Source organism: Perissodus microlepis, chromosome 11 (genome assembly GCF_051167445.1).
Source record: "Perissodus microlepis isolate ML-2025 ecotype Zambia chromosome 11, ASM5116744v1, whole genome shotgun sequence".
In the NCBI taxonomy this organism is placed as follows: domain Eukaryota; kingdom Metazoa; phylum Chordata; class Actinopteri; order Cichliformes; family Cichlidae; genus Perissodus; species Perissodus microlepis.
This window is the reverse complement of record NC_140471.1, coordinates 22,898,663-22,920,987: the sequence shown is the minus strand read 5'-3', so window position 1 is coordinate 22,920,987 and position 22,325 is coordinate 22,898,663. Positions and strand designations below refer to the sequence as shown.

At 41.8% G+C, this 22,325-nt stretch overlaps 1 protein-coding gene across 4 annotated transcripts in view; it reads left to right on the top strand.

The window, feature by feature from the left end:
- pitpnc1b (phosphatidylinositol transfer protein cytoplasmic 1b) overlaps positions 1 to 22,026 on the top strand; it is a 38,764-nt gene extending 16,738 nt beyond the window's left edge. For 2 of the 4 annotated variants that reach the window (XM_084943317.1, XM_084943318.1), the window contains exons 3-11: positions 7,696 to 7,844; positions 11,129 to 11,217; positions 11,454 to 11,461; positions 11,611 to 11,682; positions 15,130 to 15,222; positions 17,334 to 17,489; positions 19,038 to 19,101; positions 19,290 to 19,376; positions 20,650 to 22,026. In XM_084943317.1, coding sequence (XP_084799443.1) covers positions 7,696 to 7,844; positions 11,129 to 11,217; positions 11,454 to 11,461; positions 11,611 to 11,682; positions 15,130 to 15,222; positions 17,334 to 17,489; positions 19,038 to 19,101; positions 19,290 to 19,376; positions 20,650 to 20,801 — 870 coding nt within the window. In that variant the 3' untranslated portion in view covers positions 20,802 to 22,026. Of the gene's footprint in view, positions 1 to 2,092; positions 2,783 to 7,695; positions 7,845 to 11,128; positions 11,218 to 11,453; positions 11,462 to 11,610; positions 11,683 to 15,129; positions 15,223 to 17,333; positions 17,490 to 19,037; positions 19,102 to 19,289; positions 19,377 to 20,649 lie in introns of those variants that run through there. The other 2 variants (XM_084943320.1, XM_084943319.1) reach the window with 2 other exon arrangements.
- Positions 22,027 to 22,325: the final 299 nt, after the last annotated feature.

Sequence of the window (22,325 nt, the reverse complement as noted above, 5' to 3'; positions counted from 1 at the left end):
AAGTTTTTAAATGATGATTTAATTTGTTAAAGGGAAAAGCTGTCCAAACCAGCCTGGCTGTATGTGAAAAGCAATAACTGGTTGTGCCACCCTTGACAACAAGAACTGCAATCAAGCCTAACTGACAATGAGTCTTTTGCATCACTGTGGGGAAATGTTGGCCCACTCTTCTTTGCAGAATTGTTTTAATTCGGCCACATTGGGGGGTTTTCCAGCATGAACAGCCTGTTTAAGGTCACGCCAAAGCATCTCAATCTGAGTTAAGTCTGGACTTTGCCTTGGCCACTCCAAAACCTTCATTATATTTTCTCTTAGCCATTCAGAGGTGGGTGCAATTGGGGGTGAGGAGGGCAGTTACTTTTCACAGAGGGCCAGGTAGGTTTAGATAGCTTTGTGTGACACACATGCAAAAAAAATAAAGAAGGGAATACAACTTTTTCATGGGACTGTGTGTTGCCTAACCAACAAAAGCACAAGCAAGAGCAGCCCACAGACTGCTTGTTTCTGCCACTCCACCCCTGGTGACAGTAAACAGCTACGCTCTGAATAGGACCACCACAGAACCACGCTGTCCCCTCTAAATAAGTCCCGTCATTAAATCGGACACTCGTTGGCTTGTGGTTGAAGTCCTTTGCCAATAAATTTGCCTCCCTTTCCAACTTTAACAAGAAGAACTTAAAATGCATTTACCATAGCCTGAAGCTAATGATTAAGCCTGTAAAAGTCGACCTCTTTTAGAGGTCTTTTTGCAACAAAAGGAGTCGCCCCCTGCTGGCCATTGCCAAGAAGACATGTTTTAAAACACTCTCATGCTGGCTTCACTTTTCAGACTCCAGGAGCGATATCTATCATTTATACAGTCTAAATTGGGCATTTTTTTGCATGTCTTTCCATCATTTCCTGTCGTCTCTCTTAAGAGAGATGGCAGGAAATGATGTTTACTGAACTGTGCAGTAAACACATCCAACTCTGATTCAAATTTTTCAAAGAAGCCTAGACTACAGTAAACACATGTGTCATCCATCGTCTCAAAGCGCCGCCATTCTTCACCACAGTTCCCCAACAACCCCCAAACAACGGTTAAATAATCAAAGTAAAGTAACTGGATCAACTGCTGAATGCACACATCTGTCACCAGCGATCATCCTTTTAAACTGTAGCAACGCATGTGCTGTCAGAGCTCGGTGTGGAATGTGGGGGGAAAAAAAAAAAATCAAGGCAGAGATGAGCAAAGCACACCTTAGCTCTCTGAAGTGGCTTCCCTTCTCTAAACACTGATCTGATAAGATAGGAGCGAACCCCACTAGGAATTTGTTTTCACTGCTCTTTCACTGCAGAGCGGATGATAGCGAAGACATGTGGAGAACAGAGCCACTCCGGCCCTGTCTCGGGGCACACTAAGAAAAGCAGGCAAATTCCACCTGAGAGGAGGAATCTAGAAGCCGGTTATTGGTTTTGCCCCCTGTCAGATTGACCCCGAGAAACAAAACACCTGCTTTTCTTATTTCTTTTTGGGGTTGGACTTGGCAACCACCGTCAGTTCTCGCTCATTTAAAAAGAGAGCAGGCTGTGGGTCACGGATGGGCACGGACGAAAAATTATGACTGCTTCGATTTCACTATTCAGTGACCAAACACGGATTCAATTAAACCCAGCTGAAGGTCATGAGGTAATACAATGTAAGCGGGTCTGCCACTGAGCTTAATGGAAGCTCTCATGGCTTTGGTAATACTTAAACCAATGGCCCTGTCTAGCTACCCCTCAGTGTCGGCCATTCATATAACCTGAGTGCTGTCATAACCTGAGTGGAGGAAGCTGGGGGTAAAAGTTTAAGGAATGTGCTTCAAATTTGGACTAGCACAGATGCCAGATATGGATGCGAGTGTTATTGCTGACAGCAGTTTTGGCCACAGAGAAGAAAGAACAGATAAGGATCTGAGGCAGGGAGGGGAGGGGAGGATGGGGGTGATGCAGGTGAAGAGTTGGTAAAGTATAGTGGGCGGGGAGTGGATACTATGGGAGAGGGAGAGAAGGAGAAGGGGGAGGGAGAGGGAAAAAGAAAAGATAAGGAGGGGAGCCGCAAAGGAATTTGTGAGAAACTGAAAGCAGCAGAGTGTGGCTGAGTGGAAAGGGAGGAGCACCGAGCAGACAGCAAGGTTACACACGAGGAGGAATTAAACAAAGCACAGACGGGGACAGAGGGGAAAGGACAGGCAGAGCTGTTGATAGTAGGTTTACATCTTACCTCAGCACTAATTACTACTTTTTCACTGCAACAGAAAGAAAAGAAACAGAAATTAAGAAAGAGAGAGCGAGAGAGAAACAGCAAAGCGAAGGTGCAGCCGAGAAGAGGAAGAAAAGGAGGGAGTGGCGAGAAAAAAAGTGAGAGACAGCAGTTTAAAAAGAAAAGTCCAGGAGATTAAATTGAGGAAGCGAAACAAGAAGGGAGAGACGAGGCTCTGAGGAGTGAGCGAGGGAGGGAAAGTAAGAAAACTGCAGACACTCATTGACAGAGAACACCGGACTTAACTCCACGGTTTACTGACATCAGCAAAAACAAAAGAAGAAGAGCGTCACCAAAAAAAGAAAAAAGAGGTCACTGTGGTGGTGTGTTGCCTGCCTGAGTTTGTCTACTATGCAACCGAGGCAGCTGAGATAGACAAACTCAAGCACGATCCCACTGTTTACTTCCCAAAAAAAAACAAAAAAAAAAACTTCTCCCGGTATCAGCACCATGTTGATGAAAGAGTACCGCATATGCATGCCACTGACCGTGGATGAGGTAAGTGTGTTTGTCTTTCCCACGCTTTTACACACACAATTCCCACCACTTAAAAGTGAAAAGCAAAAATTTGGGGGTTTAACTGCGGCAATGTTTTGTTTGGTCTTTTTTTATTACTGTTTACTTGTAATCGTGAAGGTGTGAACGTACTGATAAGACAAAATGCCAACACAGCACTGAGACCTCCCGCAGCTGCCCTGTGGGAGCTTTTTCCACATTGGGATAGAGCGATGAGTCAAGCGTACAACACCTGGACAGCACTACACGTTCTACATTTGCTTGAGCGCTCCAAGCTCAAACTAGTCAGACTGGTTAAGATCCCAACTTAAAGGCATTTGGCCTGCGGGTGGAAAAACAAAGAGATCCCGCTGGAGAGGGAAAAGGTGAGCGGATGAGGTTGTTATGCGCTAAAGTGCCCTTCAAAAAGAAATGTCCTTGTCGTCTCCACTACCCCCAACCGGCTTACTTCTACCTGTTACCACAACAATGACAGTGACAAATAGCAGTCCAAAATAGGATTTACAGTATCAGGACAGAGCACACAGAACTCGAGCTTGCAGCAAATCCTCTTTCGCTTAAGTGTAATGTGAGTTTAACTGCAGTTTATTTGAGGAGGTATCAAATCATAATAGGAACCACGCAACAGACCGCAACCTTTTCTCCACTATTAAAGTGAGCAGATTTTCAAGTGTGACATGCACAGCACACCCGCACCGTGGCGAAGAATGTTCTGTGTTGCTTTTGCCAAAGAAAAGAAACAGGCGGCAGGTGATAGTGGCTCAGGTGGTAGGCAGGTGTGTCGATTCTGTTGTTGATTCACTTTCTATTTCTTCCACAGGCACATGCTAAAAATAATTTGGAGCAATGGTTCTCAAACTCTTCTTAATTATATGTCCCCATTAAAGTATTCAGCCAAATTAACCCAGACACTTGCTGTAGAACAGAAGGGATACACAGAGCACTGCACCATCTATATTTAGTTAAATAAAGAAATCTAATTGTAATCTAACCATTTGTGTCAGTCATTTTATTGTTAGATATTGCTTTTCTTCTATTTGTTGCTGGGATTGTTTCCAATTTTTTTCTGATTTAGGCCAAAGCGATACGTATGAAGCCTTGTCCTATGTAAGACACTGTCTGATTATTACATTACTGCCAGCGGTCACAGTCATGCTGACCTGTGTTTCTACTGTCTGATGAAAAGCAGATGGTTCACGAAACGTCACACGCTACGAGATGTAATGAATAAGAAAATTGGAGTTCTGCAGTGTGCAAACTGTCACTCACGTTTGTGGTTAAATAAATTACAAACTTGTATCTGAAAAAAAAAACTTCATTTGAAAGTGAGGAACACAGGCTTTTGTGTCTCTGTGGTCTTGGTTATTCTCTTGGCAGGGAGGAAACTGCAGTGTTCAAACTTGTTAACGGCTCTCAGTCGCTACAGAAAAGAAGGCCTCACTCAAGCGTGCCCTTTGTCTGTGTTTTCAGCATTGCTGCTTTCAACCACAAATCTTGTTTCATGAAATGCTGGAAACAGGATTCACGCTCACAGCGATCATAATTTTGTTTGTTGCTATTTGGGTCTGTGAGGTTTTACAACCATTTAGGGGTGTATGAAAACTGATTGCCCCCCCCCCCCCCCCCCCCGGCTCTCCCTCACCAAAGCCCTTACACTAGGGTACTGTTAATCTTATGCTGCCTAGCACCACTGTATGAGAGCGCAGACTAGATAAGGCTTCATGGTGGAAAGTAACTTTTTTTGCACGTTTACTCAAATACTCCACTGAAGTACAGTATTAATGCACTTATAATACAAATAGTATCCTTATTTGAGAGACACCTCTCACAGAGGCGTGTATGAAAAAGGCAGTGTCACAGGAACATACAGTGCCCCATAAAAAATATTCAGACTTCTCAGAAGATCGTATGTTTATTGCTTTACAGCAATGAATCAATGTGACATTTTTAACTTTGAAGATAAAGATAAAGATAAGATGTGACATTTGTACACATACACTGGGTCCGGGTACATAGGAAATTGTGTGCAGAGCTGAGAGTCAGGGTCAAATAAATACAGACACATATGCAGTATAAACCAAAGTGCATGTTGAGGTAATGTGTTTGGGGGGTTTTTTAAGAAAAAAAAATATGTCAAGTAGTTTCTCAGATAATTTTTGCCTTAACTCCAAGAATTATGACCTTAATTCTTCATAGCGTAGATTCAGAAAAGCCTCAGAAAAACAGATTTGGGTCCATATCGACATGACAGTGTCACACAGTTCCTGCAGATTTGTCGGCTCACGTTCATGATGAGAATCTCCCCATCCAACACATGACAATGACTGTGAAGGTCATTTGTGTAGAGTGTCATGTTCAAGAAACCACTGAGAGATGATCTCAGTTCTGTGATATGTTGTTATGTTATTATGTGCCGCATGTGTTTTGGATTTTTGCTGCCATGGTGCCAGGTCTCTCTTGGAAATGAGATTTTTAATCTCAATGAGATTTTTACCTGGATAAATAAAGGGCTAATAAAATAATATAGCGCATTGTCCTGCTGGAAGCAGGCATTAGAAGATAGATAAACTGTGCTCATAAAGGGATCAGCAAGGTCGGGCACGCTGCCACATTAAAACAATGCTCAGTTGGTACAAAGGGCCCTATAGTATGCCAATATAGCGGTATTCTGAAACTAGCCCGTCAGCTTGAGGGTTCATGTTGTGCGTTCATATGCAGGAGAGATGCTCTTCACTGGGCCATTTCTTGTAAACCCTACAGATCACTATGGGAGAAAGTCCCAGTAGATCATCAGTTCAGGAAAAACTGGCACCAACAACCGTGCAAGATTCAATTTTCCCCCCTTAATTGCATTGTTGTCGTTGTGTTTTGCTAGTTGACGATCAAAGACAAAAGCTGTCTGTGTTTTTAGTGTTAAATATTTCAATCATGAATCATGGCATTGTACTGATAATGCGTTGTGTTTTTAGTCTGACGACATTTCTTGTAAAGCAAATCCTGGGCTGTAAAAACGAAACAGTAAGAGGAAACACATTCCAAGAGCTGACAACGATCCCTCCTGACCTGTATGTAGTGATTTAAGGAAAGAAAGATACTTTCCACTTCCTTGTTTTTCCTAAAACGGGGGGAAAAGATTCACAACCTGTGTGGGAGGAGCTCTCTGTCCTGCGGTCTGCTGGCTTTAAGATGGTGTTAAAGCACCCATCACTATGATTAATTAAGTCCCATGAATATCCAAGAAGTAAATATTGAATGTTGACGTTCCACAGTAATTGGAACAAGAAGGAGGAGTGTCACATGATGTCAGCAGAGCACAGTGAAGGATGGCAATTTGATGTCTGCCGTCCTCTTTCTCTCTTCCTCCCAATCTTTCTGTTTCTGCTTTTAATTAGAATAATGCTTTAGTGCCACAGCAATATAGGGCAACAAAATGAATTGCATTATGGTGGTCACAGCAGAACAGCGAAGCGCTTTATGGTACAATTTCTCAGCTTTTTCATAACTTTATAAACAAAAGTTTACCAAGTGATTTACAACTGCAGCAAACAGAAAAATGCAAATAGGAACAAGATTAGGGAGAAAAGAGATGAGAACGACCAACAGCAGCAGCAGCAGCAGCAGCACTGCAAGAAATGAAAAGAATTATTGTGAGAGATTTTTTTTAAATACACTGATTGTATCAGGCTTAGCTAAACGAGGAGATACTCCAGATGCCCAAAGGCCTTGTCCTCTTTAGACTAACTAACACAAAATACTCCCTCATCAGCGTGCACAAACTGGGGCTGCAGCAGAGAACAAAGTCCCTTCCCCTAATTTAGACACTAAGCAATCACTCTCACTAGCCAAATTAATTTTTTGATATCTAAAATGGAACTTTAGGGAAATCTTTATACACAGCAAGTGGCTAAGATTTGAAAAATGAAGAGCAAATACAAAGCCTGTGCCTAAGCAGCCCTGAGTAAGTGCCTGTCGAGACAAAACCGGACTCAGCAACCAGGGCTGAACCTGCTGCCAGGAGGATTTTCTGCCATCATTCTCATTACTTCCTCTTAGTGGCAGATGGGTATTACATTTTCTTCAATGGGACCTGCATTGTATTGATTTGTTATGGATGAATTTTTTTCTTATTTAAGTCCTCATATCCATTATTATGCTCCACGAGAAATTTGGTCTGCCCTCCTTCAGCTTAAATGCCAATTCCAGTCTTTAAAATGCTCCCAAAAAGTTCAGATTAAGAATACAACTTTTCTGAAGAGCAGCTACAGCTGCTCGAGCAACAGTTGGATAATGATACACAGAGAGGAGTGAAGAGTAAAATCGAATGTGCACTTTGCGATTTAGTTAAATGCAGCAGTAAAGATGCAGTTCCTTATTATGGTTCAAATGTATGTGTAGAATAAATGTTGAAGTAATTTAAATGTAAAAAAGCGACTAAAAATGGGATTAAAATGTACTCCAGTACCAGACCGAGAGACGAGAGAGGCTACAGCTGCAAAACCTCTGAGAACTGACTCAAGCAGCAGTGCATGTTATTTGGATATGGCTTTGAGTTCACGGCAAATTCATATTTATTTTGTTTGTTTGCAAAAAAAGAAGCATAAATGTGTGAGTTATTTCAAAGGCTACATGTTTATGGTAGATGAACGTGAGGACCTGTGTGTTTAAACGAAGGATGACCACAATCAACAAACACTTGGTCAATTCAACTAAGGCCGCACTCTAAATGTGTCCCTTTGGATGGCATCTTGAGGATTAGCAGGAGGAGGACGAGGGAGATTTTTGCTTTGTGCTTACCATTTTCTCACCACATTTCTCTCTCTTTCTCTCTTTTCTCTTCACGCCATCCCCGTCCTCTCCGCCATAAACCTCATCCTAAACCTCTCCTCGGGCTCCAGTACAGGATTGGGCAGTTGTACATGATCAGTAAGCACAGCTGTGAGCAGAGTGGTGGGGGAGAGGGGGTGGAGGTGGTGAGGAATGAGCCAGATAATCACCCCAAGTACGGAGCGGGACAGCTGACCGAGAAACGAATCTACCTCAGCAGGTACAATTAAACTCTTTGATTGTGTTGTTGCACTAATGATGTACACATGACGGGCCATTAGAATAACTGATTGCCGTGTTCTGATCGCTGCGCTGTAAAGCTTCACATCTCAGCGATCCAAGTTACATGAAACACACAGTAACACCCAGCGTGCATTGCGACCTGCCTGTTTACAAAGTCCAAACACCCTTTGTCTAGACATGCTGAGGTATAAGTGGAAATATTACTGTACTGTGAGGTCAGTAAACACTGGATTACGTAAGTAAAGTTCTCTAGCTGGGCATAACTCGTCCACATCATCCCAGTGCTGGTAATTGCAGGGTATGTGGGAAGATTTAGCCTCTCATTAAATTTTCTTTGTAGAGTTGACAAAGTTTGTTGGCAATCAGAGTCTAGTCACAGTATAACCATACATAGAAAAAGTACAGATAATTACCTCCAAGTTCTTACACTCAAATAATGGATGTGTTTAACCCCTGGTAAGCTTTTCTAAGTGGTCTATCGGAACTCTGTTATTGTAAGAAAGAAGTGACAATATTTACATAAGACAAATATTATTTACACGTAGGGGGAAAAAGATAAAAACAGGAAAGAAAATTACAGAATAAAGCGAAAGCCATCGATAGCTATTGTGACTGCAGGTGTTAATATGTAACTTGTCTATATGCATATTTTTATAGGACATATATGTGAATGTTTATAGAGTGTAGTCTTGAGTACATAAAAAAAAAGGTTTAAAATGTTCTGTTAAGTATTTATGTAACATTTTGGGAAATAAACTCTTAATTATTATATGATACAGTGTTTAGCTCAAACATAAAGCCACGTCACTTGACTGTCATGCAAGTTCTTTGTTTTTTTTTTAAACTTTGGACTGCAAAACCTCCAATAAAAACTAAATCTACTGTTTTTATACAACAGTGTTGATTCAGCAAGCCAGACAGTGAGTTAATTAGTGCTGGTAGGTGAAGTTTATTGCCTGTGGATGGAATGAGACTTACTGTTCCCACCATATCCAGTCTTTTATTTCTCTCTGATCTTTTTAGGTGGGTGTCACTTCATGTTTTATACACATACTGAGAGTGTTTTTCTTATCATACAACTCTTCACCACAAAAGAACTGATGATTGGTCAGGCTAAAGCCAGAGGAAACTCCACCAGAGGCCTGCAGTGGTGTTCACATGCAAATCTGTCATCTAACAGGATATATGGGGAAAAGACTAATTGAACCACCAAGCACCTGGCTCCCAATGATGATTCCCCCAGAATAGTTGGCATTCAAGCTTTACATTTTTATCTGGTAAAGCGAATGATAAGGGGTCGTCAGCTCAAAATTATATAAACATATTCTCAAACTTTAAATGGGTAAAATGCCCGGCCTATTGGCTTGGATCTGGGCATGTACGCTGCCAGCATCCCATTTTTGGTAAGCAGAACTGACATTTCCCAAAATGTCAAGCTAGTGCTACAATGTATTTGTGACAACTCTCATACAATAATTTATTAGCATGGTATTGCCCTGTTTTTTTCCTCCACTTAAAACTATACAGACATCCCAGGGTGTCACATGCTGCCATTTTATCCAAAGCTACTGGCATTGCAGTGCCCACTGGCATCAGTGCTTTCAAGTACTGGCCAAGACAACACTGCGATGTAATTCATGGTCATGTTTGAAAAATAAGAAGGTCGGTTAGTAAGTTTTTCAGCCAGGAGAATCCGCTCATTTTATTTGGCATTTTAATTTTAGATTAATTTTAATTTAATAAATCTGCTCATTACAATACGGCAAATAACTAATAAATTACCAAAAAACTGCAAAGTTGTTGGCATCTGCTGCTATCTACATACGCAGAAAATCCAGTCGAACAGAAACTAATATTAAGTACGTAGATTAAATAGTTCATCTAAGATTAAATAGTTCATCTAAGTACTTAATATTGCACAACTCTGGGGATGTGAAACAGAGATTCAGAAATTCCTCCCTAAAAGTGACGTTGCTGCAGGACATTCAGTCGGCGGTCACTTGAGTCAAGTCCCTTACGGCAACGAAATTTGTCACAGATCACTCATCAGCGCAGACTTACTCTAACTGATTGCTACATGTCGGTAACATGTCTGCATTTAGAGCTCAACTATAAACTCAACTGCAACTATTTGCAAACTTAATCAAATTTGTCTAAGACTGCAGGCAATCTGAGTTGGACTGCAGTTGGTTGGAGACAAGCTGCCTCCAATCAAAGTGTTCACTGCAGCTATTTGCAATTGGTCACCAAATCAAAGGGCAACCGATTTGTTTCTAGTCACACTGAGGTTTTGTCCTTTTACTCTTGGAGTGTCTGAGCCATGAGACTGCAATTTCAGTTGCAATATACCCAGTATAATAGCACATTAATATTAACACTATATTCTGAAAATACAGTTACCCAGTGTGCTTCACTGTGAAACCAAGCGGTCCCACAAATGATGAGTCAGAGGTGAAATTGTTGCTCTGTTTACAAAACGGAGTATTTCACACCCTGTGAGTGATAAGAGTTATAAACCAGCCACAGGCTGCACACTGATTATAAACCTTAAATAGAAGTTGATTTTTCCTACATGATTAAGTGTGTTTGCACTGCTACAAGTAAAAAGGTTTAATAATGCTGCTCTGCGAGAGAGTATTGTGTCCATGTACTTTTCTCTGTGCTCAGGCTGACAGCCCATCAGTTAATTGTGCTCATAATGAAAGCCCAGTCTCAAATATAACATAAATCTCCTAACTCTAAATTCACTTCCTAACCCTGAAATAACCTCACTCATTACCCTCATGTAACCTCAGCTCTTATTCCAATCACCACTACAAACCCAAGGCCTAATCCTAAAATAAACTCTCAAAGAAGTAAAGACATGTTCACACTGTGGAGGATTTTTCTAATCTTTATGTGCTTGTGGGACATTTGGTCTTCATTAGTAAAGATATGTAAGAACACACGCATGCTCTTTCTCTCTTCACACACACACACACACACACACACACACACACACACACACACACACACACACACACACACACTGTATTCTACTTCAATCATGTTCTGACATGGGACCTAGGAGCTACAGTAACAGTTCATCACCACAGGTGTAATTGAGAATGAGTCATACAAATGAATGCTGTGGTGAGAGTAGCCTACAGGTAATCTGGCTATAAACGGCACAAGACCCACTCAGGATCTCTCCGTCTCTCCCTTCATAATCTCTCCTGCTCTTACACTCTGCAACGGTGATCCTTCTTTCTTTGCTTTCAGTAAACTGCCATCTTGGGTAAAACCATTTGTCCCTCGATTTTTCTACGTTACGGAGAAGGCCTGGAACTTCTACCCATACACCATCACAGGTGCGTGTTTGCCTTTCTTTGTGTTAAACACAGAGTTATTTTAACCTCAATACATTATACAAAGCTTGTTTACTGAAAACAGATGCTTTTTCAAGTGACATCAAATATTTATAACTATGTATGCATGTATTCCCTTGTGGTAAATTGCATGTGTGTGGGCGCAATTTCATGTTCAAGCATACGAGTTACTTATGCTGTTTTCTTCCCATCTATATTGAATGTCCCCGGTGCTGCAGAGTACTCAGTAAGTATTCTCACACATCATTTACTGTACATGAATGCAACAGAGCTCATCTCTTTCCAGTATCAGAGGATCTAATCTGCAGCCTGCTTTCACACTATCTCTGCCCCTCAACCCTCCACCCCCCATTTTTCCTCTTTGTCACCCTGTAGGTATCATTCCTCCCCAAGTTCAGCATCCGTATTGAGACAAGATTCGAGAACAACAACGGTGATAACGATAACGTGAGTATCGTAAGGGGGGGGGGGGGGGGGGGGTGTGAGAGGTGAGGAAAAAATAGAGTGATTAGAGACGAGGGGGAGGAGAACGACAAGGGTCTGGAGAGAAATTGCAATTTTCTCTGCAGCACTACAAAAATGTTCATCAAATTGATGCGCCCATTACAAGGAAAACAAGCAAGGCACAAAATGCAGTATTGGCAGATCTATTAACCAGACATGCAGTGTGCTGATCATGGCTGCCACGATGCATTTTGTCTAAGGCACGCAAAGACACACACAGACAGAAAGTCACCAGCAATTGCAGCTCTGTCTGACACTTGTGTTTGCCTGGTGTAATTGAGAAAAGTCAAGACAGGAGGACCAAAAAAAACAAAACAAAAAATGCATAGATCCAAGAGTTGTTTCTTGGGCTGTGCATCCAGTGAATCTAGTTTTATGTCATGTAGTTTCAGGTTACACGAGTTTACTCCAAACAGTCCCATTGCTGTTTGAGTGTCAGCCACATACATGCACACTGACATGTGATTTATACACTTGGGGGAACAAATTGAGATGCCTTAATCTTTTAAGTTGGTAATTTGTTAGCAAACAGCTGTTTATTTACACATCAAAGGTTACAAAGCAACGCTATCAGCCAATTAGTCGTGTCGCTGCATGGCTAACTGGTGTATGTGATCAAATAATCACTCCGTTTTGCTCAGTTTTTGGTCTCTACCACCTTCTCACTGAAATATTTCCCCTTTTTTAACCACTACAGACAGCATAAGAGACGGATGTAGCTACCCTGACATCACCCACCGTTTTCTGTTGTCTCACTTTGAAGCCTCAACATGAGCGTTTCCACTGTTGCCATCTTGCAACAGACAGATGTGACGTGGAGGGGCGGGGTCTGCCTGTTAAACCACCTGCTCCTTTTTTTTAATATAATATGACCCAAAATGAGAGGCCGAACCCTTGAATTCAGCAGAAAAGTGTTTAGAGAAGCTGTCTTCGTATTGACTTCTAAAAGGACTGGAAGTCCTTTTTAAAAACACAGCTATCATCATCTAATGGCCTTCAGATAGGACGCACTGTTGAGACACTTAAAGTGTTGGCTTAATTTTTCCGACCTTGAAGCTACATCCATGCTTTATGCTGTTTATGGTAGTATAAAGTTTAAGTATTTACATTACTTTAGCATCTTCCTTTCATAGTGCTTCATCTAGTTACTCTGGGATTAATCCATTACGTGTGGAGCAACTCTTAGATATGTTGTCTAGAAGGAAATGTGAACAGACGAATGCCATCCTAAACCACTGATTCTGAAAGTTTGTCTAGCATGCCCAGCTTCAGAAACAAAAATATGTTTTTTTATTTTAAATTTTATTTATTTAAGTCAGCTTCTCTTCATATTTTTCCTCGTCCTCTACGCCACTATTGCAAACTCGGCCCCACAGTTTGAGAACTACTGACCTGACCTAACTGTTGTAACAGTAAACATACCAACTCAGTACAGCTCTCAGTGCACGAGCCTGAACTCGTTTGTATTCTCACACAGCCTCTGAATAACACAAAAACAATTACCATTTCATTTAGTATCATTTCTAAATATCATTAGTCAGATAACTTTAACTACACATCACGTAGTCTAAATACCCACAGCCTGATTAAAAGAACTGAATGAAAGGAACTATTTATGCGAGCATTAAATTTATTCCAGTTCAAATTCATTTACTGAGCAGATTTTATCCTAGAAATAATTTGACACTTTCTCTTTCTGCCACTCTTTCTAACTGCAAAGTACAGATACTCTCCCAGTAGCGAATAAGACAGATGGCCTGGCTGCATATTGAAAACAGCTTGTGTGTTTGGTCATATTTGTTGAGCCCCATTTGAAAGGCTGCATTTCAAATGATCTGCTGCTTTGGGGGAAAAAAGCAACTCCTTTTACGCCTGCTACACTTGTCTAGCGTTACCAAGGTGTTGAAGACACTTAGATTTAAGTGAACCTAACACTATCAACACGTGCACGCATGCAGGGAGGGCAGGAATGAGAATGGAAAGAAAGGATGCTGAGTGAGGAGGCGGGATCGTGGGGTGACATTACTTTCTTATTTCTTGACTGAGTAGCTCCATGGCCGCAGCTGGAAGGAACGCCAGGCTGCAGCACCCGGAAAATGAGCTTGCTGGACTTTATTATGTATGAAACTGCCAATCAGACTTATTTACTTATTTACTCCAGATCGTTCCCACTCACTTTAACCCCTGCTGTTAGTGTACTTCCACATTTCCAAGGGAAATATCATACTTTTTACTCAGCTGCACTTATTCACCCGCCTAAGTGTATGCTTTACAAATCAGGCTTTACATACAAAGCATGCGGAGAGATTATAAAATACGATCCTTTTACAAAGCAGTGCATACAATTTGAGCTAACAAAATACCAATTTGGACCGCATCCATTCATTTTCTGGAGTTTGGAGCCTATTCCAGATGACAGTGAGCTAGAGGCGGGGTCCACCCTGGACAGGCTGCCAATCAATCACAAGGAAAGAAGGCGACAACACCTTGGCTAACAGCCACACCTGATTTAGCCTAACATGCCACCTAAAGACCACCTAAAGAAAATACACAGAGGCACAAGTAGTACACAGAAGGACCTCCAACCAGGAGTTTTGGAGCCAGAACCTTTTTGCTGTGAACTATCAACGCTGAACACTTATTTTTTTCCCTCTTTTTTTAAAAAAATCCCCCAAATTTTAAGCTTTCAGGGCCTCATATATATGAATAGATTTTTTCTTGCATGTCCTTAGAACAGTTATGGTGTTTATACAATTCAATTGACAATCGTTACGACACCGTGAGAAAACCCCAAGCAACTTGTAGAAGGCAACACAAACACGCAGCTAACACAACACATTCCATAAAAGGGAGCAAGACCTTGTGAAGACACAGACTAACAACAACACCGCAGGAGCGTAGCGGGCTATTATTTTACCCCAGGTTTTTCTTATTTGTTAGTTTTCAGCTGTGAAATGAACAACTCCAGTGCGGCATTAGAGCAAATTTTAAACAAGGTCAGATAAAAGTGCAGTCTCGTCTCTTTCACCCTCTCTCTCCAGGTTTCTTCCATTCTCTCAAGGAAAAGTGTACGTGGCTCTCATAACTTTTTTCCCCCCTCTCTTTTAATACCCCTCATATGTCCTTGTTTTTTTTCCCCTCATCCCCCGCCTCTGCTCTCTATCTGTTCTCTCCTCTGTTTGCGCCAGTGTGATTTGCTCCAAGGGCCTCCGGGTGGGATATAGTGAGGGGTGTTATGGTGTGTGACCTCCGTTTTCTACACTGTTACTCATCTTCTCTTAGTCCCGCTCTATGCCGAGTGAGTGACTGTACGTGTGTGACACTACGGGTGGGTGTATGTGCGTCTGCTGTCATTTAACTGTGTGACCTCCCCCATCTGTTTGGATGTAGGTGTTTGGGGACAAGCCAACCCCAGCAGAGAATGTGTGTTTCCTGGATATCCTGAGTGACCCCATCCCTGAAAAGCACTACAAAGAATCAGAGGTACTCACTGCACTGGCAAAAAACCCACAAACATGGACATATGCTTCACAGAGGTGCAAACAAATGACTGTGAACAAAAAAAGTTGTTTTTTCTGATATTCTTTCTCTTCCAAATGGAAAACTATGTGATTGCTTTCTAAGAATAGTTCAGCATTTTGTGAAAAAATAAATAGGAGACAAGTAGTCAAAACTGTAAGCTTACTTAATTCAAACATATACCCACTAACTTTGCTTTGGATTTTGGCTGCTTTTTCACTAATTCTCAGTCCAGTCCTTGTACAGGACCATTTTCAGAGGTATTTTTTTCTCTTCAACCATTTAACACTGAACTATGAATCATTCAAGCATAAAAAGGCACCAACCTCGAGGAATGAATCAGTGTTGTGTCTACACATAATAGACAATTTAGCAAAGAACCGGTTTTAAATTGCATCTTTAGGCACTTTGTTACTAGCAGTCTGTCAATTTGGTCACATTTCTTTAGTTGAATCCATGAAAAATACCAAAGACATCACAGTTTGACAGGCATGAAATAATATTTTGCGTGAAGTGAAAACAGAGAGAAAAGGCTGAGGTATTCCAAAGTATTCCAGGTCTGATGGAGTGATGAATCCAAATTTGGATCAAGCTGTCGTTGATATGTATGAAGCAGATTAGGAGAGAGGTTGGTGTCAGCCATCTGTAAAACACGGTGAAGGCGCTGTCATGGTTTAGGCTGCATTTCAGTCAGTGGTGTTGGGCATCTTATCAAAACTGATGGAACTGTGAACGATGATAAGTCCCATCAGATCTTAATCCACTGTGTAGTACCATCCATAATGTGTCTGACTGGCAACAGCTTCAGTGAACTCAAACACACGGCCAATGCAGTTGAAGCATACCAGAATTAAAAAAAACAACAACAATTAAACACTAGTGTTCATCGATTGGCCTCCTGCCCGGACCTCAACATTACTGAAGAAGCGTGGGATCATCTTGACAGAAAACAGAACAAGAAGCAGGTCGATCCTGTTTTTCCATTTATGTTTGCCCTTCTCAATAAATATGAATTACATAATTTTTAATTAATGGCAAGCATGCAACCAACTGAACAACTCCACCCAAAAATCATATTAGTTTGCGTGGAGGAATCAACATATATGGGCATTTCTACTCTCAAAGCCAAGAAACTTTACGCAAAGAGGCAAATAAAACAATTTAGTGACTGAAGTTTGAGTCTCAGGTGGGGAGAATTTTTCACATGTTGCAACAAAGAAACTTGATAACAGTGATGGAAAAGATAAATCCTTTGAAGCAGCACTAAAGAGGTGATATGAAACTTTGTTTCTATGTGCCAAGACATGCCATATCTAAAAAATGCATTCTGCATGCATTTCTTCATATGACCGCTATAGGTTGATCCACTTAAACCCACAGCTATAGGTCAGAACAACAGCTCATGCAAATGATCTATATGCTTGTTTCCTGCTGTGGAACAGTCTAAAATTTTCTCTAACTTGATGTGTCATTTTATTATCTGCATTTTGCATTGATCAGATTGTTGATTACTTAAACTAGTGGGGCTTTGTTGTTGTTTTGTTTTTCCTGTGCTGATTTTCCCACTTCCTGACTTTATATTAAGCTAAGACTACTCAAACAGACATGTAAGCCACATCCAACTCAAAATATTGTCTTTTAAGTGATAATGGCTCATAATGCATAGTGCTTAATATACAAACAATGATCCACTAAGACAAAAACACATACCTGTTTTTTGTTTTTTTTTACTTTACTGCCTTTTGTTTCTGCTTCTAAATAAATCAGTTACACACACCCCACACAAACACCTCTGCATCACTGCTTATTTTCATTGTCTCTCCTCCAAGGTTTAACACGTCTTTACATGTGCATGCTACACAAGCACACCAATCAATTATATTAAGTGACAAGGTGAAATAAAAGATCACAAACACAAACACTTGCCCATCATACTTTCATCAGATTCATAATGTGTGTTATCACACTCCTCTTGTGCGATGTGTTGTGCAACATGCTGCTGGCACCTCCACACACAGATATTGTCACAGTTTCTGCAGACACAGCTTTTATAACACACTGTTTACTCTGTAAAGGACCTGAGTCTGTGGCAGTCAAGTAAAACTGGCCGAGGACCTCTGGAGAAGGGCTGGAGGGACAGCCACAAACCTGTCATGTGCTCCTATAAGAGGGTGGAGTGCAGCTTTGAGGTCTACGGCTTCCAGACCAGGACGGAGGAGTTCATACATCGAGTAAGATCGGACTCTTTCCCTTTATGTTCATTCCATTGCTATTGTAACGTGACTGCGTCAAGGAGACATCACGATCTTCTTCAATGCCATTCGGTCATTCATTATATGAATGTGCCATGTGTTGCATTGTGACACAAATAAATCACTACCACATTAATTTTAAGACATTAGCATAATTACCAGCATTAACGGCTGCTGGCGTCAAATGACCTCTGATCTGTATTATATTATACAAAACGGTAAGAAAACATCTGTTTTTCCACTTTTAACAAAGCATAGTTGGAAGTTAGCGGAAGAAGTTGTACAGCTGGTGGGAAGAAAAAAAAAACACTTTCACAACATTTATCCTCTGCAATGAGGCAAAGCAATGAAGTGTGAAAAGAAAACAGAAGCACCAGCAGCTAAACTAGCAATAATGCCTTTTAACCCACCCCAACGCTGTCAGTGAGGAGCAAGAATGTTTGGATTGTGGCTCTATTTTTTTTACAAAGCCAAGCAAAACAGATGAAACTAATAGTAAATGCACTGCACTCATAGTCTTTTAACCTTATGCTACAGTCACACTATGCAGAACAGCATTACCAAACAAAAATTAATTGTCTACATACACAGAAATTCCCAATAACATACATTAACATTAACTACTTACATCAAGAGCAAAAGCCTCATAGATTTTGGGACAGAAAAAACAAAAAACTCCTCCAAAAACGGTCGCATACTTGCTGCGATGACAGTGATTTAAGATCAAAATGACATAGGTGTTCTGCAACCTCGCTTTTATGTAGCAATGTAACCAGAATTGAGTCCCCTGGCGCAAAGAAATGCATCACAGACGAGGTGCACGTATTGCAGAGGGCTAAGTTAGGTTGATTGCAACGAGGTTGGCAATCCATCTGTGTTCATTCCTTTGCAAACCTTCACGATTAGAGAGGTCGCAGTTGCTCTGATTCGGACTGCGATTGTTTGGAAACAAGATCCTGAGCAATCACCTGAGCGATTAAAAGTGGTTGCAAGCAGCTACTTCTAGCATTTGGTCACCCAAAGGTTGCAGAGGTTGGTCGCTGCAACTACTTGCAAACTGTTGATGAATGCAAAAAAATTCAATACAATCAAAGAGCAACTAATATTTAAATGAGTCCTTAGCTAGGCATGATGGACCACTTTTATTCACACACAACAATGCCAGGGGATCTGCTGTGGAAGATGGCCAGCCACTGGAAGCGACTTAAGGTTCAGTGTCGTGCCCAAGGACACTTTGGCACATAAAAGGTCCAGCGACTGAGCCACCATCCACGATTGAGCAACAACCTCTACAACCAGAGCCACATCCACCCGCCCCAGCCTCCTTATTAAATAAATCCTCATTTATCTCAGCCGTAATCTCATATGTTTGAATTAATTACACAAAGGCACTGTCGTGATTTTGACACTGATCTGCTGTAAAATCATTCTAAAAGCAGCATTTCACACACGACTACACACAACAGCTGTAGCTTTTTAATTACATTTGCTTCCCATAACAGGTTTTTGTTTTCTGTGTAATTGCAGAACATACGAGACATTCTCCTGGTTGGCCACCGGCAGGCAGTGGCATGGATAGACGAATGGCACGGTGGGTCAAAATTACAGTAAACTGCTAAATTTTATATTTTACAGATACGAGATAATCTATTCTGAGCAGCGCACTTGTACTTGTACTTTGCTGTTGTTTTACCCTCGATCTACAGCCTGTTAAATTAAATATGTATCTTCCACTCTGTTTCAATGCATGCCTGTGTTTATGCACTGCTTTCCCCACAGGGCTCTGTTTGGAGGAGGTGAGAGAGTACGAGCGGACGATGCAAGAGAAGACCAACAGCAAAGTCAAATGCAGCCAGAACAGCACAGGTGAGTTCTCAGCATCTGACCTGCACTGTACTGAAATACCACAGAGGAGGAGAGACGAGAAGGGGGGGGGGGATAATAGAGGTAGATATGAGAGGAGTGGAGATGTAGGAATAGATGTAAGTGAAAAAAAAGGGAACAGGAAGTTTGAAATGTATATTTGTGCTCTACAATTATTAATTTCATACCGTAATAAGCAAGAGATGTACCGAGGCTGTTTTCAGGTATTTTTTTTTAGCCTGGTACGTTATTAGATGCTGTCAACAAACTGCAAACACTATGAATAAATAACCATGTAATGCTGGCATGCTTGAACAGATATTGGTTGCACCACTAGTGCCTTCACTGTGCCCTACAAGTACCCAGATGGCTGGAGTACATCTGTGGGAGAAAAATGGGAAAGGAAGAGCAGTCAGGAGGCATTTCACAACACAAGGAGCAGTGAGGAGGGAGAGACAGAGGGTGTATGCCCAGAAAAGGACGACAGAAAGACAGATGTAGTGTGTGTCTATGTGTGTGTGTGTGTGTGTGTGTGTGTGCGAGGTTCGGGGCGGGGGGGGTAGAAAGGCTCATGAAGTGATAATGCCACTGCGTCTGTCTGATAAACAGTGTAATGCAGCCACCTGCTGAACTCTCACCATCACGAGCCCTCTCAACATAAATAACCGACCATTGCAGCACTTAGCTGCAAATGTCAGACCTGGTGGGGGTATGTGTCTGGGCATATGGTGTGGGTACGTGTGTGTGCGTGAATGTGTGTGTATTGTGTGTGTGTGTGTGTGTGTATTGTGTGTGTGTGTGTATTGTGTGTGTGTGGGGGGGGGGGGGGGGGGGTCAACCTGCCACCTGCTGGTTAGTCTGGTGAACCTCAGTTGGCTGTGGGAGATATCAAAGGTAAAATTCCCAATATGGCCTGTAGCATCTTGCTGCCTGCGCTCTCTCTCCTTCTCTCCCTCTGTGCGTTATGATGAGACACATCAAGCTGCAACAAATCTGCAGTCATTGCTCAACCTGCTGCAGCCTGCTCCACTGCCGTGGCCCCCCTACAGGCTGAAAGCTGCCACTGCATGCAGATCTGCACAGACTGAGGAATTGTTTTCATTTCATTTATCTGGTGTAATAAAAGTAAACTGATGTCATTTACTCTAGTCAATTGAATGAAAAGGCAAGTCTGTGAGCTGTGAGCTCACAGTTTTCCCTTTTTCCTTCTGATTTTTTTCCTCTCTTTAACTTCTTTCTTGCCTCGTGTAACAGTGGATGTATCTGTGTGTCTCAGATTCAGGGCTCGTCCCTCGTCCTGCGTTTTCTCGCTCCATCTCTGTGACAGATGAGCGCAGCCTTAAGAAGATGGGAGTGACCACTGCAGCCGTACCTGACCCCTCCCATGTGACACACAGTCCCATTCGCCTGAACTCAACCCCCGAATGACGCCTCTGTCTCTCTCTCTCTCTCTCTCTCTCACACACACACACACACAAACACACACACACCTTGCACAGTGCAAACACAACTCAAATACAGTGTCAACATTCACCAGAGTCATGTGATGTCATCTCTCAAATATGAACACACCCATATGCAAACAGCAACATGATCCAACAGACACCGTTTTTTGGGAAAATGCTTTGTTGCTTTCTGGAGCAGAGTATGATATCAATACCTTCTTCTTCTTTTTTGCCTTAAGTTACCGGTTCTAGCTCAGGGAAAAAGTACTTCACTGTTGTTTTTGTATGACTTTAAGAAAAAAAATTGTGAGCTGCAGAAATGTTGGTAGGGAGATTTTGTTACTTTTGGAGAGAGCCGAGCTTGATGTTCTTTCTGTTTTCTGTCTTTGTGTTAAGCTAAACTAACTGGCTGCTGGCTACAGTTTCTAGTATCGATCTCTTCATCTAACGCTCTGCCAAAAAGCAGCACAGAGCAGTTCCCAAAATACTAAACTAATCCTCCAGCACCACCTAAGAATTATTCATTACTTTTTACTTTGTTGATATGGAGTATGTTACAGAATGCCGCTCAGATGCACAAGAACACACAAGCGCCTTGCGTCTACTCAGACATTTTCTACAAATAACCTTCAAGTGTCCTCGACAGATCGTAGACACGGTGCATTTCAGCACTTTCTCTCAGTTCCTCGGTTAGAGTGGAGTGCAGGACCCCCAGCAGGGCTCTCCGATTGTTTCCGAGCCCCCAACCAGGAGCGTACAGACAGATGCATAAGGAGTTTAATAGAGTGGATCTAATGAGAGAGCATGAGAGAAGGGGGGTGGGCTGTCAATGCAATGGATCAGCTCCCCCTCCCCACCTCAGCCAATAGGTCAGACCAAGTGTATTGACAGAAGGTAGTGAGGCATTGTATTGGTTCCTTGATCGCTTAGCTGAGTGTTGGGCCAAACGCGAGCTAAACTTCAATTATGTATCAACGGGGTGAGCATTTATAACATTATTAGCTCATGTGCATTTAAAGGGAGAATGGGTTCTTGTCACTGGGTGTAATTATGAAAACTGAATAGATGTAAGTTGTATGATAAAGTGTTACGTACTGCTGTTGCCTTTTTTTGTAAAATTACTGGATGTTTAAATAGAATCAGATGGAAAATCATATAGATGTTACACTGTATAGTCTTTTATAACTGCTCTGATTAATAAATATAAATTCTCTCTAATGTGATGACTCAGCTGTGTCATGTTTAAGCAAAAATAATGGACTCAATCCGCACATTATCAGCCATGTTTGATCAGTATTGATCAGCCGCTGGTATATCACAGACTGCGCATGTAATCTACTCACCAATTTCACACACGTGTGCCATGTGGAACCAGCTCGAGCAGCAGCGGACGTGAAAATATTCACGCGCTCAGTCCAGACGTTTTCCCCGCTGCAAGACGCCACAGAGTCCTAATTGTTTCACAGATGAGGTGGGTGTGTGCGCACGTCTTGTCATTTCATTGTCA